Source organism: Daucus carota, chromosome 1 (genome assembly GCF_001625215.2).
Source record: "Daucus carota subsp. sativus chromosome 1, DH1 v3.0, whole genome shotgun sequence".
Classification (NCBI taxonomy): Eukaryota; Viridiplantae; Streptophyta; class Magnoliopsida; order Apiales; family Apiaceae; genus Daucus; species Daucus carota.
In genome coordinates, this window is record NC_030381.2 from 52,034,189 (window position 1) to 52,054,246 (window position 20,058).

General features: G+C 38.0%; 1 protein-coding gene across 4 annotated transcripts; it reads right to left on the reverse strand.

The window, feature by feature from the left end:
- Positions 1 to 1,782: 1,782 nt before the first annotated feature.
- LOC108224520 (disease resistance protein RPV1-like) lies at positions 1,783 to 19,744 on the reverse strand. Of its 4 annotated transcripts, none has more exons than XM_064086032.1 (7): positions 19,551 to 19,744; positions 13,200 to 13,430; positions 12,522 to 12,596; positions 5,579 to 6,608; positions 5,203 to 5,484; positions 4,183 to 5,094; positions 1,783 to 2,864 (listed from the first exon to the last, which is right to left on the reverse strand). In XM_064086032.1, exons 2-7 carry the CDS (start codon positions 13,280 to 13,282, stop codon positions 2,214 to 2,216), a joined length of 3,033 nt encoding a protein of 1,010 aa, XP_063942102.1. In that variant the 5' UTR covers positions 13,283 to 13,430; positions 19,551 to 19,744; the 3' UTR covers positions 1,783 to 2,213. The 4 variants fall into 4 exon arrangements, with proteins under 4 accessions (XP_063942102.1, XP_063942101.1, XP_063942100.1 ...); XM_064086031.1 differs by lacking the exon at positions 19,551 to 19,744 and adding an exon at positions 13,528 to 13,649; XM_064086030.1 differs by lacking the exon at positions 19,551 to 19,744 and having other exon boundaries at positions 13,200 to 13,807.
- Between the last annotated feature and the right edge of the window lie 314 nt (positions 19,745 to 20,058).

Consider the following 20,058-nt stretch of genomic DNA (forward strand, 5'->3'; position numbering starts at 1 on the left):
GACCTAAGTTTTCATTTTGACCTGGGATGTTACAAGGTGAGGTGTCCGGTTGTAATAAGAAGGATCCGACACAGATCCCATACCCACACCCATGTCATGTCCGGTGGACACGGGTATAGGCACAAAAATGGAGAGTCCGGGTAACATAGGTTAAGATGGATACTCTAATGGAAAAAACTGTATATAAATAAATTGGACGTGTAGCAATCTGCAGTAGTATAGGGAAATCTATTAATTCAACTATTCAGGATCATAATCATCTAAGTTCAACTGTTCAAGGGATCATAATCATAATTACCCGGGGGGGGGGGGGGGGGGGGGGGTCTTTCTCTGCAATACAGTTGTGTAAGGTATGAAGATACTATTGTTATTTGTTCTTATATTTTTAGTATTGAGATGAAATTCTTCAGTAATGTGGATAATCAAACTGATAAATTCAATTGATGCCTATTTGGAGTACAGTACATGCCTTGTTTATTTTGATGATAAACTTAAATGATAAGTACAGTACATTAATAAAACCACATTCTTCCAATTTTCTCAACATTACATTGCCTTCTTTCCTCTCTTCATCCTGAAAATCTGAGAGATGCTCCTGCTCCTTCTGGTAGCATGCATGCAACCTTTCCTTTATTATATATCTACCTTTCAGTTCAGATACACTTTGATGGACATTTTGAACACACAGTGCTGGTTCTTTGTTCTCCCCAAAGGAACAGCGAGGAAGCTGAACAGAAAGTCCATAAAATTTTCTGTACGATGAGCCAAGTCCAACAATATCTTCTTACTTGACTTCTGCACCAAGACTTTTACTGTCATATTCTTGAAGCTGTTGAAGCCATCTGTCTAAATCGGACAATTAAAAGTTTGAACCAGATTGTTCATGATTCTATTGTTTTTACGCAAAAACATATTTGTTAAAAGGAGCCTTTGACAAAATTGAGTGCTTGAGCAAATCAAGCATCTGTAAGAAAGAAGAGATGAGATGAGAAAATTGTGAAATTCTTAAAAATTTTAACAAAAGATTTCAATACAGTTACTTTACCTCAGTGTAGCCAATCTTGAAAGTCTTCTCTTCTAGTACTCAAAGATGGATAGTTGGGGAATGGATTCTTCAGTATGAGTACAATAGTGGTCACAACAGCCTAGAGAACGACATAACTCCCATCTCCACCCCCATTCGGAAGCTTGGTCAGCGTTTTGATGACAAGAAACTAGTTTCCAGAGATTTTTCTGTTGCTGCAAAAAAGAAAGACAGAGCAAAGAAATTTAAGGCACGTCAATGTCCATATTGTTCCAAACATAAGTAGTCATTGTTTCTTCATATACTGGAAGATATAGCTTTTTAATTCATCAAATAAGTAATTGTTTCTTTATATGACTGGAAGTACTTAATCATCGTAACAAAACCATCTTAAACATCGGATTAGAATTCCCACAACAACATCCGTGATTAGAGTTGCAGGCAGAAGCGGCCGAGGAGGAGGCCTCAGAACAACATCCGTGATTAGAGTTGCAGGCAGAAGCGGCCGAAGAGGAGGCCTCAGAAGAAGCAGTGTGCTTGTTCCTGTAATATTACATGGCTACATATTTGAATGCTTCTTTTGTTTCGGATTTGCTGAGGTTCATGCATGAATTTTATTTGTTCTTGAGTAACTTTGTTAAGTTCCAGGCTCTGTAGTTCAAAATTGTTTGTAGTGAAGATGGCTATATCCGTGAACTTAAGAGTGAATTCCCAGAAATTGGTGGAAAGCAACTTACTGAAAAAAGTGCAAAGAAACGGAAGAGATTAAACTCCATTGAGTATGCTGTAAGGCCGTCTAAAACCGAAATAGTTTAGAGCGTATATCCAGTATTTATAAGCAAATGAAAATATATGTATATCCAAAAAGAAAAGGCAACACACCACTAGTGGTGACTCCTTTACCATTGTCAAATTATATGTTCCTGTTATAACTTGAAAATAACTTGTAAACATTGCGTTCCAGGTGACAATATATCTCACGCATTACATCAGACAACTGTCTACTCAATTCTTTGAAACTTTTAAGGAGGTTTCTCTGATCCCATAACCTGTAGCTTGTAGGAGATATATTCAAGTCAGCACAATTTGCATCCAAATTTTTGGAGGTGAAAACATTATTTCATCTTTATAAGGTGTTCCACAGCAGAACGTCCAATTATTGGGTGCAATAGAGAATTATTCAAATTCACTAGTAAGACTGAATGGCCCGTCTCACCGGTCTCCTCCCACATCTGGTACATATTCTCCTCCCACATCCAGAACAGATCCTGCGAAAAATAGACTCCAGCAATACATCTCCTCTGACTCCACCATGTCCAAGGAAGTATAGCTGTGTAGTTCCACGATGTCCCCATGGCTTTATATTCTGCAGAATGACACAGGTTTGTTCAATGTTGGGTAACTTGGCTGAGTGATCACCTGCCTGTTCTTGCTCTTCATATACAAGATGGACTCCAACCTCCACCTCAAAACTAGTATTATAATGCCAATCGTATACAAAAATATTGACCTCATCTCCAGGTCCCATTTCGTGACTACCGAATTTCCAATGGCTTAACCATGTCATGTATTCATCGCCATCAGGAACTCCATGACACCTTGGAGAATATATGATCATTCTTTTCTTTGTCTTGTTAGTGATTACGATGAACAAACTTCTTATTGAGCCTGGGACAAATTTGTACCAAACACGAGTGTTTAGGTATCTAAGTTTAGAATGTGATGATACGACAAAGGATTTTGAAGCCATGTTATGTTTATTAGTGAACAATATGGGAACACTACTCCCTGGGTAAAAAATGCTGAATGTTCCCCCCCTGCAATGATTTTCATATACTCCCTGTAAAGTGAAATCATTAAATGAATTGAAAGTAATTATCTACTTCAACTTATTAACATTCATGTTATATAATAATATTTGATATTTAATTTTATTATGAACATCTAACTATATTATAATAATATGCATTTTTAATTAAAAATACATTTTTAAATATATAATAAATGTTGGGTTAGTATATTTTTATTGGTTTTGTTAAATAAGTTTTTTATTTAATATGTTGAATAAGTTTTTAATAGTTAATCCAGTTAAAACATTAATTAATAATTGGCCCAAAGAGATATGTTTCAAAATAAAAAGATCTATAAGAACATGTTACACATTAATGAGATCTGCAGACCCAAATATTGATAGATCATAATGACCAAATATTTAATGATTTAGCTTTAATAAATAATAAAAGATCTATTAAAACATGTTATGAATTAAAAAGGCTCGAATGCCCAAATACTGACTCATCATAACGACCAAACTTTTAACGTTTTGGTTTTAATAAATAATAAAAAATCCATGTTTTATATTAAGGAGGTCGGCACAAATACCGACTAATCGAACTTTTAAATTTTTTTGATTCAATAGGTAATAAAAAGATATATTATAACATGTTATTAATTTAGGAGGTCCGTATGCCCAAATACCGACCATACTTTTAATGTTTTGGTTTTAATGACATAGTATAAATATCTTTGCTAATATCCGTATATTACATTATATAAGTCAGGCAAACCTGATAAACCAAATCAAGTTTTTAAATTTGCACAATATGTTCTACTCTAAGACATTACGGAAGATTATTCTAAGACATAAAGGAAGTTTTTTTTTTTAACTCTAGCTTGTTCTACTCCAAGAGAAATAGGAAGTCAAGTAATTGATACAAGATAAATAATATCCCTTTTCTTATAAACGAAGAAATAAAAAATGTGAAAATAAAATAAAGTACCCTCAATAACATATATTAATATTTAAATAATACTTATAGATACATGATAAAAAAATATATCTTTTCTTAATACAAAATAATGTTTTATCAATCCATATATGTTTACACATTTAGTATTAATAATTATCAAAGATGATGGAACTATGTATAATATGCTTTTCTGGACATTTTTATATATGTAACTAAAAATATTTTTATACACCTGAGTATCAAAAATTTCATATAAGAATCATTAAGTTATAAAACCTTAATTATCAAGGTTTTACCATAAATATTATCCTAGGAGACATAAGTATCTTATAATTAGGAAAATTACAGGCAAACACATAATCAGCTGCTCGCGTACAAACAAACAGATACAAGAGTAAGAGAGAACACCTGTATCGGGCAACTTGTTTCCGTAAATGTGGATTTATTGTATAATCTTATCTGGATTCTTTTCTTGGATTCCACATCATCAATACCACAATTTTTGATCATTTCTGAATCCATTTTTTCTAATGGTACAACCTTGAAACTCTTTTCCATCTCAAGTAGTTTCTTGCATCTCCATGGAGAAGCAACACTTATCAAAGATGCGCCTTCTTTGCATCTAATTTTCTCCAATAACGGGCAATCTGTGACATGCAAGCTATCTATGTTCGGTAAATTTTCAAGTGCTTGAAGCTGGTTGCAATATCTTAATGTAAGCCTCTTGAGCATTTTTACACCTTCGAAGCATTCTGGTAGGAAACGGATTGGGTTGTTACTCAAGTCTAAGTACTTGAGTGAGGGTGCAGCAATGAAATCCTTCGGAAAAGCATTATCATGTAGATTGCAATTCACCAAACTCAATCTTCTAATAGACTTGAACGGTAAAGAACTCAACAGAAGTTGGGAACCTAGATTCCGTTTGGATACCCAACCCCAAAAATATATCGGCCATGATACATATTCCTCAATTACAAAGCTTGAATTACCAAAATCAAGTCCATCAGCCTGGAAAACCTTCAAAGATTCCATCTCTTTCATCGCTGCAGGAAGCGTACTAAGATTTGAACAACCTGAGATGATTAGTGTTTCCAGTAACTTTAGCATTCCCAAATTTTTTGAAAGCTTCCTTAAATTTATGCAGTCCTTTAGATTCATGATCAGGAGTCCTTCAGCCATTTGAATAGATTCATTAATCTCGACTAGGCTTGCACAACCTTCAAGGATCAATTGCTCAAGAACACGAAGTTGGGAAAAATTTGGCGATTCCACAACGCAATGGCAGTGGCTAAGATTTAGAATCTTTAGTGATCCAAGACACTGCAGAAGATATAAAAAAAAACTTAAAGTTAAAACTAAAAAAAAATATTACACCACCTTTTTTCATAAATTATTTTTTGAGGACAATGTATAATTAGCACGGAGTACCATATTTCCCTGCACCAGTTTTTGCAATTTACTATTTTGCATGTCAATAGCAACTAAGCTACTCAAAGGGAAGTCATCTGGTAAAGATCTTTGAGTATATCCATGCCAACATAACCATTTCAACTTTTTAGGGAAGTCCCTGTAACCTCCACGTAGCTGTACTTTGTTCAGCTTAAGTAGTCTTAGCTTGTGCATCATCGAGAAAGCTTTTGTACTCAACTCGGTCTGATATGCATTTGTCATATCCATGTCTAGTGCCAGACCTTCTATTGCTCTAGTACCCTGGAATGAAAATATTATAAGCAGTAGATTGTACAATTAAATTTTGACATGAAAAAGATGTAATTTTATAGTACTGATCAAACAGCTGTCTTACTGTTTCATCTTCTAATATTTCAACGGAGTCCCTATAGTGCCACAGTCTACTCCATTCCCCTGGATCCTTTGGTGATTGCTGACGGACAATTTCTCTACCCATGCTTTCTATCAACTGATGCATTCTCAGCTTTCCATATGTATCAATTTTCAACAGACATCTATCAACAAGATTATCAACACCAATTGTTGTATAGTATTTACATGCATCCAATATCACGACCACAGAAGATTTGGCCTCTCCATTGAAGAAACACGCAAGCTCAAGAAATAATTCTCTATCATGATCATCTGGCAAAGATTCATAGCTTATTTTTAATATCTTCTGGAGTTTAGAGTGAGTAAAAGTTTCCAATTTCTGTATCGCACTCGTCCAGACAGCTCTCATCTTGCCATGCAGAGAAGCACCTAGAACCTCAAGAGCTAAAGGAAGACCTTGGCATTGCTTTAGTATCTTCTCTGACTGCTCTATGTAACATTCTGGGGGGTGACTGTCTCGAAATGCATGCCAACTAAACAACTCCAATGAATTACTAACATTCATTGTATCGACAGCATATCTCTTGCAATGTTTATGAGCATTCAGCAAATGCACATTCCGTGTCGTTAGCATAATTTTGCTTCCATGGTAAAACCACTCTCGCATCCCAAAGATTGCATCTAACTGTTCACTTTGATCCACATCATCCAAAACTATCAGAAGTTTCCTACCATGAAGGGCTCTTCGTATCTTATGAATGCCATCATTAAGATTGTTGACAGCTGGTGTCTTTCCCTTGGAAATATCTGAAAGAAGTTGTCTTTGTAAACACAGTAAACCATCTGGCCGTTCAGAATATTCCCTTATATTTTCTAAAAAACTACCACCTTCAAATAGTTGAAAGCTCGTGTTATAAACATATTTTGCAATAGTTGTCTTTCCCACTCCACCAATACCATACAATGCAAACACTTCCAAATTAGCAGAACCATCTCTTAACCATAAATTAATGGCATGTAATGAATCATTAATTCCAACAAGATGCGGAGTGATACTTGATAAGCCCAAATATGCGTGGTCTCCATTTCTGCGGTTGATTTCTGATGTTGCTGCTGCTAAGTTGGGAGCCTGCAAAACAAGGCTCGACCGGGGGTGGTGGCCGTCAAGCCCCTCCGGTGTAAGAATGAGAATCCGTTTATTTAGAAAACAAGAAGAGAGTATGTGAGAGTAAAAGAGTCCCCCCTAAAAGAATGATACCTTAACCTTTATAAAGAGTGACCATCTCGTCCTGTCATCCTCCTGTGTCATTTATTTGTGTGATAGAATATATATATATTGTAACAGTAAAAGCATTGCAGAGCGGGTAAAAGACTACGGAGGCGGGCATTATATAACGGAACCGGGTAAAAGACCCTGCTCAAGCGGGGTACTATCATTGCCCCCCACTCCTTTAACTTACTTTAGTGAGTTGGAGGAGTATAAGATACCGCGGGAGTGTTTTAGGATTTTTTGCCTGATCATGAATACTATCAAAAGTGTATGTGTGACTGGATCAATTAACTTACTCTGTATTGTGCAAATCTTACAACAGTAAAAAGCTAATAATGATTTTGTTGTCCAGAGTTTTGTTTATGTTGGTGTGTAGTGATTCATATCTATTTACAGTAGATATTGATACCTGTTGTGACATGACCTCCTTTGCTAATAGGCACATGCTCTCAAGCGTTCTCGTCATGTCTCCGGGTGGCGGGCATAGTTCTCGTGATCCATTGCTTAAATGGTTGTTAACGTGTACTTATGGTAGCAGGTACTACCATTGCCCCCCTGCTTCTTTGAATTACTTTAGTGGTTCGAGGAAGCAATTAGACTTGGTGCCTTGGATCCGAATTTTGAGTACAAGATTTATGGACAATTTAAACTGGTGGAGGCGGGTACTACAACCATGAATTGCGCTCTTTCACCTGTCTCATTTCCTGTATAGTACATAATGTCATAAAATTTGCATAATGTAAAAGTAAATGATACGCCATGTGTATAGAGAATATATTATGATGTGGAGAAAGCGTGTGAAAATGATAATGTTCCGGAGGAGGACACTATCATTGCCCCCCACTCCTCTAACTTATTGTAGTGAGTTGGAACGGGGTGTGGTCTGTCTATGTAGTCCGTCATGTGTTGTGTTTGTGTATGAGGGTGAAGTCCCATATTATTTGATAGTAACGGGATGTAGTCCGTCATATGTTGTGTTTGTGTATGGGGGTGAAGTCCCATATTATTTGATAGTAACGGGATGTAGTCCGTCATATGTTGTGTTTGTGTATGGGGGTGAAGTCCCATATTATTTGATAGTAACGGGATAGTCCGTCATGTGTTGTGTTTGTGTACGGGGGTGAAGTCCCATATTATTTGATAGTAACGGGATAGTCCGTCATGTGTTGTGTTTGTGTATGGGGGTGAAGTCCCATACTATTTGATAGTAACGGGATAGTCCGTCATGTGTTGTGTTACTGCAATGATGCTCAGAGAATAGCTTGAGTAGATTCTTCAAGAGTGACGTCCTAATTGTCTTGTTGTTGATATATTTTCGTGTTCTAGAGAACAGATGAGGCTCCGCAAGCCTGATTATGCTTTTGAGATCATCGGAGTGGATTGACGTCCGAGAGTTCCGCTCAGCTATTCATTTTCTATGAAGTTGTGCTGATGCTTTGGAAGTCCTTCTCTGGCTTTCGACTTGTTGAAATCTTTCTTCTTCTTTTTTTTTAATAGCAACAAGAGTAATGTGCCCATTCATTTTCTATGAAGTTGTGCTGATGATTTGGAAGTCCTTCTCTGGCTTTCGACTTGTTGAAATCTTTCTTCTTCTTTTTGTTATAGCAGCAACAGTAATGTGCCCGAAGCTCTATCAACAGCTCGGCAAATAGTGTATCCAGCCTGAATAGTTGTTGATGATCCTGGAAAGATAGTTTTGTCGGGTGTCGTTTCTCTCCCAGAAGTTATCCATCAGTTTGCTGCAGTATTGTCATTCTTCTTCCTTCTTCTTCTTCTTCTTCTTCTTCTTCTTTTTTTTTTCGATCTCGGAGGGTCTGAATGAGGCTGGTTTTCTAAATAGTTGGTGGATGTTCCCGGAACTTTAATTTCTTTATCTGTGTTGTTTTGGAAACGAGGGCTCAAAAGTCAGCAATTCCTTTCTTGTTGGCTTGATTCCATTAGATGAAGTATCCGGTTTGGGCTTCAGTATTCTTCATAAGTTGATTCAACAAAGTCTTTCTGAGATGGCACAGATTTAATTAGGAGCTTGATGCATAATTTTACAACTCGATTTCGGCTATTCCTGTAGATATGGTATGGTGGAGCTTTTCGACACTGTAAAGCTTGCCATTTCGCTTGTCATTGCATCCGCTGCTCTTTCAACTAGACTTGAGTCTTCAAATTTGTGTTGAATGTCATCCTCAGGCTTGTACATGGCTTAATAAATATTGCTCCGTTTATTTAGAATACCCGATGGATTGTTTGATTCCAGGCTGAAAACTCATGCGGTGCACATGTGATAGAGCGGATAAAGCATAACAAGGTGCAGGGACTATGTCTTTCGAGATCACCAGATGTTGCATTAATTTAGAAGTCATGTATCGTTTCTGATATATGAGATTGTTCCGCTTCTGAGCTTGGTACCAAGAGATTACCTCTTATTTATTACCTTTTTCTTTTTCTTTTTTCTTCAGAGAGTCTGAGCTATCAGAGGTGCATATCGAGATATTCTGAGCTATCTGCCGTGATCGACTGGCTTTGAGGCTGCACGTAAGTTTGTCATATAATTCTCCCTCGATTGTTTGTTGTGGACAGATTTAGGAAGAAGAATGGAGCCGCTCCAGAATCATCTTGTTGTCGGGAAATGAGAGCCTGGTGTCCATAGCTAGTTGTCATGCCATAACTTGTTTGTGCCGGGAGTCCGGAATGCTATAAGCGGTTCAAGTTTAGAACTTAAAGTGGTGTTGTTGCCATCTTGATTAAACTCTAGCTGAGTTCTTGATTCATTAGCCGAGTTTGCTTGTACCACATGATTCTCTGTCGATTCTTTGTAATTCCCTTGACAAGTCCAGGAAACAGTGATGAATTTATGGAAGCTTCGAATACTCTTGCTAAGTAGTGTAATTTTCAGCTTTTGTCTTATATCTCCCCAAAAAAGCAGCATCCAGGAGAAAATGTATATGATAAGGCAGCATGATAAGCTTCCAGGCCAATGCTCTCAAAAGTCATTTCCAAGAAATATATGGTTATGCTGAAATGGATTTCTCCAGAGGAAGTTCCAGCAGCAATGAATCCACACTGACGCCAAAGTTGAAATGAAAGCATTCTTCTACCATAAGGCTTTCGATTACTCAAAATACTGGAGCCCCCAGGACCAATGAGGCTCAGCAGATTTTCTCTATCTTTTCTCTTTGTCTGAGAGTTGAACTTGAACATAAAAATAGTTCTTCTTTCCGCCCTTGGTAATTTGGTTCTGTAGCTAGTTCATAACACTTGAAATAAAGCAGAGCGAGGCAAAATAGATGCCATATAATTATTGGAAACTTAGCCAGATTTGAAGAAGTAATTTGAGACATTTAAATGCATCAAAGATGATACTTGCAGGAGTATAGAATGATGTTATTCTGATAAAAGGTGTACCAGACTTGCCTTTGCAACTTGATTTGTTCGGTTTTATACAACTTTTTCCAATATATCAGCATAAATCAGTGTCAATATGGATGTCATGTAAGCAATTAGCATTAAAATGTGTTTAAAATAAAATTAGACGGAGATACTGATTACAGTAGAAGCATGTTATTCATGTTCACTTATTTTGCGCATATATAAAGATTCTGTGTATATGCAGAGTTGTAGAAGTGTGCACTTTAGTCATACTCCCAGAGTCTAGTAAACATGTAAAGAATGAGGCCAGGACCGGCTTTAAGCTCGGGTAAAGAGTTTATCAGATTTTCAATTATTTGTTACCGGAAATCTTACTGAATAATCTATTTCGCCAAGTTGAGCAGAGAATGACAAACAAAAGTTAGGCAATTAAGAAGTCTTAAATATTACTGGAAGCTTAAGTGGTGCACATGCAACAAAGATGAGCCAAGATTTATAGCTATTCAAAATTTTAGCCTGTGTCTAGTTGAAGCAAGATGCATTTTTCTCAAAACTTTTCATTCTAAACAACAAGATCAATATTTTTAAGCCTTTGTCTTGTGTCTCCCTCAACAAAGCAGTAGCCAGGAGACAATGCAGAAGCGTAATTGGTTAAAGGAAATAGAGATCATGATGACGATGGAAAGATAAAATTGTATAATCATGGACAGATGAATAAAAATTGCAAGTCAAAATGATTAACATGATTTTGAGATTAATGCTTGCGGTAACTAAAATGCATCTTGCAGTTGTAATCGCAGTATTACAGAGAAGGCAAAAATATTGAAGGAGTATTGCTTAGTGTGACAATACGAGTGAGATGTGGATAATGAAGTACCTACGCGAAAGTAGACATGCTGACCACTTATTCTAGCAATAAACAGGTCATTTATATGGCAAGCATAGCATTTTATACTGCTTTAGGTCAGTAGAGCATGCAAGGGTAACTTTGAATACTAGAATAAAATAAAATCAGAAGGTCAAAAATTATATTAATTTGCTGAGACGGATGACCTGATATCCTTTAATTGAGAGCCGAGCCTACAAAAATATTGTCAGCTAACTTAACATAGCTTTGTTGAGATCATTCTGAAACTTTCAAAAATATTACGTCGCCCCTGAAATGATTATGTAGTGCCTGACTGCTTGCTTAAGATAGATCTGGAGTACAGGAGGACCGCTAGTGAAATTTTGGGACGTTGCAGCTGTGAACAAAGGATCATAAAATGCATCATAACCTTTTATACAATTATGAAAAGTACCTAGTTCAATCCAATTATAGTAGCACAATTTGTAAAAGTAAAGCATTCAAACTGGACAGAGAGGAGCAAGATAGAAATATGCAGATAAGCAGCTTCAAACATTATTTCATATATCAATAAAATCGTACAGCATATATAACAAATCTGTTTTCTGAAAACTCAGTTGAAGAGCTAAAAAGCAAGTTGAACAGGTCAAATTAGATGCGCATAACAATCCCCCAGTATAGCAGATCATAAGATTATATAAATCAAAGAGATGGGTTGAACTTCCTGATTGAGCTACTGAGTTGACACGTTGGGTTGCTCGTTCAATTCACTCTCCAGCTGGGTTGACTCACTGAGTCAAAACCGAGTTGCCGGGTTGGATCCCCAATTGAACCTGAGCGCCATCTTTTTTGCCCCAATCTGCTTAAATGTTTCGACAAAAACTTCAAAACTAAAGCTGGGGTGGTTCCGCCCTGGGGCTAGTTTGATTTAGACTAGCTGCAAGCTGACTCGGTGTTTATCAGATCTAGTACTCAGCGGGTTTGCCATATTTCTGAAAGGATCCATCATCTTCCTGGTGCTCCCTGAACAGATCTCAACCATCCAGAGAGACCATAAGAGGTAAGGGAGAGAGCTTCTCTAACCAGCCCCTACCTGGCGCGCCAAATGATAAGCCCAAATATGCGTGGTCTCCATTTCTGCGGTTGATTTCTGATGTTGCTGCTGCTAAGTTGGGAGCCTGCAAAACAAGGCTCGACCGGGGGTGGTGGCCGTCAAGCCCCTCCGGTGTAAGAATGAGAATCCGTTTATTTAGAAAACAAGAAGAGAGTATGTGAGAGTAAAAGAGTCCCCCCTAAAAGAATGATACCTTAACCTTTATAAAGAGTGACCATCTCGTCCTGTCATCCTCCTGTGTCATTTATTTGTGTGATAGAATATATATATATTGTAACAGTAAAAGCATTGCAGAGCGGGTAAAAGACTACGGAGGCGGGCATTATATAACGGAACCGGGTAAAAGACCCTGCTCAAGCGGGGTACTATCAATACTTAATATGTTATTACGAGTCACTTTATCTTTGATGACGCTAACAATTTTCAAGATAAACTCTGATTCGTACCTATAGAATGGGAAATGTTATAAAAAATAAATTCTGCTGATATGTTCAGTACAAAACAAAAGTTAGAAAAATGAATGTAACTAAACATATGTGAATGAACTTGTGAAATTTACATACATTATAATAACCTCCGCAACTACCCATTGTGAAGTGAATTAATATTAAGTATGCAAATTGACTTCATTGACGTGACTAATGACAAATTACAGAGAACCTTAAAAATGAAGGGGATGACTTAGCATCTATTATTCTTATGTTAGTATACAATATACATCGAAGGCCACTTTCCGGATAGAAAAGTGTTAAGGTCAAGATTCAACCATTGAGGATATTCGGGTTACGTGAATCAAATGAAGTCTGGTATAGTGGTATTATAAGTTATTAAGTAGAATGAGGACTTCCCTGAGACTTGCAAGTTACAAACATTAATATTGTACTTGCGCTGAGAACATTATAATTAGTAGTAGACTACATAGTGATAGAAAATAGAAAGTGAATTAAAAGGAGTAGAGAGCTCAAATTCTGATGGAATAAACAAATAAAGAGCATAAACAAGGAAGATATTAACAACTGCAAGAAGAGTGATTTTGATAAAAGTATTACCCATTGGTTAAGTTTTGCAGATGCATGCCTCCCAGATTTGCAAGCTCAGTAAGAGCAGTCCTCCATTGCTTAATTTTTTCCATCAAATCTTTTCTCTTAGTATCATTCACTTCCCTCTTAAATTTCTCTTCATGCCTAGAGAATGCTTCACAGAGACAACCAGATTGTTTGCGAATATCGGATGGATCCACATGGTAGAAGATAGGTAACAGAAGACGTTTCGATTCGTTCCTGCATTTGAGAATCATCACAAGTTCGTCAAGGCACCAACTGGAAAAGGCATAGTTCTCAGAGAATACAACTATCCAACTCCTTGACTGTTGGATACCATTTTCCAATTCAGATTTAATACTCTCTCCCCTCTCAATCTCCTCGTCATCTCTAAAAGTAATTAGTCCTTCATCTTGCAAAGCTTTATAGAGATGATCTGTAAAACTCTTGCGGGTATCTTCACCTCTGAAACTTAAAAATACATCATAGCTATAATTTTGAGATGACGAATCTACAGACTTCAATTTCAGCATGATTGAAAGATATCAAATTAGTTCTCTCTTTGTTATAAGTTGAAGTAAGGGAAGATTAAGAACGTAATATATATTAGCCATTTAGCTTAGTCAAATCTACAATAATTGCCCAAAACAAAAAGATCAACCAGCTACTTTAAATTAATAAGACTGATTGATAATTTTTGTATTTTTGTATATTATATCGATGGCCACCAACAAAGACACTCTTTCAAATAGTTGAGTGAGATCATCACAGCCCACCAGGAAAGACTCCTAATCGAATACTTAACTTATCTTTCTTTACTTCCTGTGAATTGCTTACTTGCTTCCTAAAGAAAATCTACATAGTAAATGAGTTCACATACATGATTCAACAACATTCAAATATATTATTCAGCACAAATTTGTCGAGGAGGTAAGTCTTCGATCAGTCTTTTATATAATGCTACAGAATATTTTAGAGGGAGCCAAATTGACAATTTGGCATAATAAGAACAAGAAAAAAAAGCTAATCGAATCAGAAAGTTCTTCAACTAATCCCTTATTTCGAAAATTATTAAAAAAAACTGGAAGAGATAAATAACAGAATATCAGAGAATCTGACCACAAATAATTTTAAAGAGCACTAGTTTTCCAAGAAACACATGTAAGTGGATAAAGGCAGATGATAAAATTATAGATGTTAAACTGTTTTACCTTGTTACCTTTTGATATTCAAAGCCAAATAAAGATATGAAGAACAAGAGAAAGCAAAAATGGCAAACTGCTCATATATTTAGATCTGAAAAACTTGTCTCTGCATACAAGGAAATAGCCACCTTATAGCTCCAAGATAATTGGGACCACCCATAACAGAAAGATTCTAAATGGCAACGTACATATTATTCTAATGACTCAGCTACCACGTGTCCTAACATAATGGACGAAATGCTGAAATACTGAAATAACATAAAATAAAGGAAATAACAGGAAATAACTGCAGCATGTGGAGAGGCTGCATGAGATGCATGACAGTGTATCATATTACTCCCCCTCAAGCTGGGAGGGGAGCTTGTCTGCAGCTCCAAGCTTGTTGAGAAGATAATAGTGTGGCTTGGTTGACAAAGCCTTGGTGAAAATGTCAGCAACCTGAGAGAAGGAAGGGACATGCTTTGTAATCAAAGAACCAGAGCTGATTTTGTCACGTATGTAATGACAGTCCACCTCAACGTGTTTGGTACGCTCATGTAGCACAGGGTTGGCTGCCATAGACAGGGCAGCTTGATTGTCACAATGAAGGATGGTTGGAGGTAAATTGGAGAGCCCCATGTCTTTAAGAAGTGCAGAGAGCCAAGTTATCTCACAGGACACAACAGCCATTGAGCGATATTCGGCTTCAGCAGAGGAACGAGCAACAACTGGCTGTTTCTTTGTTTTCCAGGAGATTGGGGATGAACCAAGAAGAACACAATAACCAGTGGTAGAGCGTCGTGTCATCGGACAAGTAGCCCAGTCGCTGTCAGAGTAGGCTTGCAGAGAGGCTGCAGAAGATGAAGCCAAAAGGATGCCCTGACCGGGGTTGGAGTTAAGATATCGAAGAAGTTTGATAGCAGCTTCCATATGAGATGAAGTAGGAGAGTGCATAAATTGAGCCAGAATATGGACAGAGAAGCAGATGTCAGGTCTGGTTATCGTCAAGTATATCAATCTACCGAGCAAACGCTGATATGGATGCGGGTCGCGAAGAGGAACACCACTGTCAACAGTGAGACGCAAATGCACATCCATAGGTAGCTGAAGCTTTGATGTGGGTGGTATGTCAAATTCAAAGATAAGGTCCATGGCATACTTTTTCTGGGAGACAAAAAATCCAGCTTTAGAGCGACTGATTTCAAGGCCAAGAAAATAATGAACTTCACCAAGATCCTTCATCTTGAAGTTCGTAGACAACATTGATTTGAGCCCATCTATATCATGTAGATTGTTGCCAGCAATCAGTAAATCGTCAACGTACACCAAAACAAGTGTGATGACTGAATCAGTATGCCGTGTGAACAGACTATAGTCAGACAATGACTGGACAAACTTCATTTTCTTTAAAGTGGTTGATAGTTTGTCAAACCAGTTCCTTGGGGCTTGACGAAGTCCATACAGTGACTTTTTGAGACGACAAACCATGTCTGACTTAGCGAACTCCCCCTGATTCACAGTAATACGGCATCCAAGATGTGAGTAGCCCTGAGGAAGCTTCATAAAAACAGTCTCAAACAAGTCACCATGGAGGAACGCGTTCATGACATCCATTTGGAACACAAACCAATCCTGTAGTGCAGCAACAGCAAGAAGAGCACGTACTGTTGTCATTTTAGCAACAGGTGCAAACGTGTGTTCGTAATCAATTCCATATGTCTGTTTGCAGCCCAGAATAACCAGACGAGCCTTATAGCGTTCAACAGCACCATCAGGAGTGTATTTTGTCTTAAAAAGCCACTTACATGCAATGGCCTTTTTACCTGGAGGAAGTTCAACAATATCCCATGTGTCATTATTTTCCAGTGCATCAAGCTCGAGGTTCATAGCATTGACCCAGTTAACATCATTGACAGCTTGTTTAAATGAGACTGGATCTTTGTGCATAGTGACTGTGGAGAGAAAAGAATGAAACTCAGCTGGGACTGGCTGACTAGCCACAGTGACACATTCAGCTGAAGGAGGGTTGACAGGTTTGGTAACATAGGATTGCATCCAGGTGGGTGGTTTGTGCAGTCTGGTGGATCGTCTGGGAGGGGGTGTTATAATCACAGGGGAATTGACATTATCAGTAGGTTCATACGGTGGTGAAGATTGAGGTGAAGGTTGTGGTGAGGGTTGTGGTGTAAGTTGTGGTGAAGTATTGTCATTTTCAGCAGAAGAGGTAATAAAGTCATCATCAATATAGTTTGCTGGAGTAGATTGTGGCATCACTGTGGGCATTGGGAGGAGATAAGGCTTTGGAGTGTTTGGATTAAATGGAAATATGGTTTCATGAAAAGTCACATCACGTGACACAAACAATTCCATAGTTTGTATTTCGAGTAAGCGGAAGCCTTTTTGAGTTGGGGGGTAACCAACAAAAACACAAGATACACCCCGTGGTGCCAGTTTATCAGTTGTCTGTGATGGATTAGTAGCAAAAGCCAAGCATCCAAAACTTTTCATGTCACTGTAATCCACAGGCTCATTGTACAGCAACTCGTATGGTGTTTTGTTGAAGAGCACCGTGGAAGGCAGACGGTTGATTATGTAGGCCGCTGTGAGAACAGCTTCACCCCAGAATGATGACTTTAATCCAGACTGAAAGATTAAGGCTCTGGCCACTTCAAGAATATGACGGTGTTTGCGTTCAACACGGGCGTTCTGCTGTGGTCTATACACACAGGATGTCTGGTGTATGATCCCATGAGACTGATAAAACTGCTTGCAAGAGGCATCATCAAATTCTTTGGCATTGTCAGAGCGCACCACTTTGAGTGATCGACCAAATTGCTTGACAATAAAACACTGAAATAATTTCAAAGACTGTAAGTAGTCTGATTTATGCTGCAACAAATATATCCAGGTCATTCTGGAATAGTCATCCACCAGTGTTAAGAAATAGTTGAATTTCTGCCTAGTGCTGACACGATAGGGACCCCAAATGTCTGTGTGAAGCAGATCAAATGCAGCACTAGCATGAGACTGGCTAGCAGGAAAAGGCAATTTGGTATATTTGGCCATAGGACAAGTCAGACAAACATTGTCTGTAATTGATGCACAGTGTTTTGCACAGTCAATATACTTTATCTTAGAAACAGGGGCATGTCCTAGTCTATTGTGCCAGAGAGTAAATTCATCCACAAGTGACTTTTGAGAAGAAGCAAAGCACTTAGGCACTGCAGGCACATGTGAACTAGCTGTAGGAAACAGTTGATACAGTCCATTGTGAATAGTGCCACTGCAGAGAACCTTTTTGGTGACAGAGCTTACTATAGAGAATTCATTGGGCAAAAATACAGCATAGCAGTCATTGTCTACAGATAGCTTATGAATAGACAAAAGATTGTGAGTAAACGCAGGCACATACAGCACATTCAACAAACGGAGACCGTTGGCACAGATGAGATCTCCCACATGTGTAACGGTTGCAGTAGCACCAGTTGGCAAATTAACTTGAAGAGGCAAGGTGAGAGATTTGACATTGTGCAGAAGAGCCAGAGATGGAGTCATGTGGTTGGTAGCTCCAGTATCCACAATCCATGCCTGAGAGGTCGTCTGCACAGCATTACAAGTCATCATTCCTGAAAATGGTGTTTCAGCAGAGGTATCTAGTGGAGAATTTAACTGTGAAGGGACAAGCTGCAAGAGTTGATGCAGCTGTTGAGGTGACAACACAATAGGCTGGTCAAAGGTGGTGGGTTCCTCAAGAGAAACATTTGCAGCAGTGGGAGATTTGTGGTTTTTGGTGTTAGGCCATTTAGGTGTAAACGAAGGGGGTTTTGCAGATGAGTTTGAGGGTTTGTATTTATAGTGCCATTTGGGGTAACCAATTACATTCCAACACTTTTCATTTGTGTGGCCTCGACCACCACAAACACCACAAGTAATAGGCTTGCCAGATTTCTCTTGGACAGAAGATTTAGAGAACATGGCAGACATATCAGTGTCTACAGAGAGACTAGGAACAGAGGTTTTTAGAACATCACGTTGAGACTCTTCCTGTTGAATAGCTGAACAAGCTACTTCAACACTAGGGAGAGGATGTAACAAAAGAAGGTGACTGCGTTGAGAGGCATAGATGTCATCTAGACCATTCAAAAACTGAAAGAGACGTGATTCGTCCTTCTGAGTTTGAATAGCCTTTAACAAATTGGACACATCAGGGGTCATAGTAGAGACAGTTGGTAACAAATTCATTGAATCCAATTCTTCCCACAGACTGCTCAAAGAGGTAAAATAGTCAACAAGTGAAAGCCCATTTTGTTTCATGCCATACACATCTTTACTGAGCTTATACTTTCGTGAACCATGAGTTAATTGAAAACGTTTTTCCAACTGTGACCAGATCTCAGATGCAGAGGTGATAAAGAGCACAGACTTTTTAATAGTATCAGACACATTATTATGGAGCCAAGAGGTTACCATACTATTACATGTATCCCACTGCAGAGCCTCAGTTGCATCAGCATGATTCTTGACCTCCGAGCCATCAACAAAGCCAAGCTTGCGTTTGGAGGAAAGTTGGATCTCCATCGAGCGACGCCAGGAGCGATAATCACTCGAACCTTACAGCTTAGTGACACTAATGGACAGGGGGTTGTCTGATGGATGCAAGAAGAGGGGATTCTGCATATCAGAAAAGGAGAACTTGCTGCCACTTGCCATCAGGAGAGACAATAAAGCACCGCCTGATTAACTAGCAAGACAGAGACACACACAGTAAGATTTAACACACAAATGAGCACCAAATACTATGCAATCAATCTTCAAAAACTATCTTTATTAGCTGCTCTGATACCATGTTACCTTTTGATATTCAAAGCCAAATAAAGATATGAAGAACAAGAGAAAGCAAAAATGGCAAACTGCTCATATATTTAGATCTGAAAAACTTGTCTCTGCATACAAGGAAATAGCCACCTTATAGCTCCAAGATAATTGGGACCACCCATAACAGAAAGATTCTAAATGGCAACGTACATATTATTCTAATGACTCAGCTACCACGTGTCCTAACATAATGGACGAAATGCTGAAATACTGAAATAACATAAAATAAAGGAAATAACAGGAAATAACTGCAGCATGTGGAGAGGCTGCATGAGATGCATGACAGTGTATCATATTATACCTGCAATACAATCAGTTGAATAGAAATATAGTATGACTTCAAGTCTATTAATATGAGTTTGAGATTCCGACTCCCGTTGACCGGACTCGAAAAAACATGAACCCAAACGCTGCCCGTGTGTTTTGCATTTGAGTTTCTTTGCTACTGTATCTCCTCTCTCTCTTCAATTTCCATTGAGTTTCCCATCTCTCTGGAATCTCCTTTGATTTTGCCATCAAATTGTACAGGGCACTTTGATTTAACAGGGATTTTAGGATTTAAGGGCATGTCTGTTATTCGCCAAAAATATGAGAAAGAGTCTAGAATTTAGAAAGTCCCGGTCCAGGGGCAGGAAATCGAATTAGGATTTTATGGGTGGTTTGATTCACGATAAATTTTGTACATTCCAATTCAAAACTTGTGTTTGATTAAAAAATAAAAAATATCAATAGCTAAAAATGAGATTTCAAATTTATAAATATATATTTTTGATATCTAAACAGGAGTTATGTATGAGACGGTACGTGAA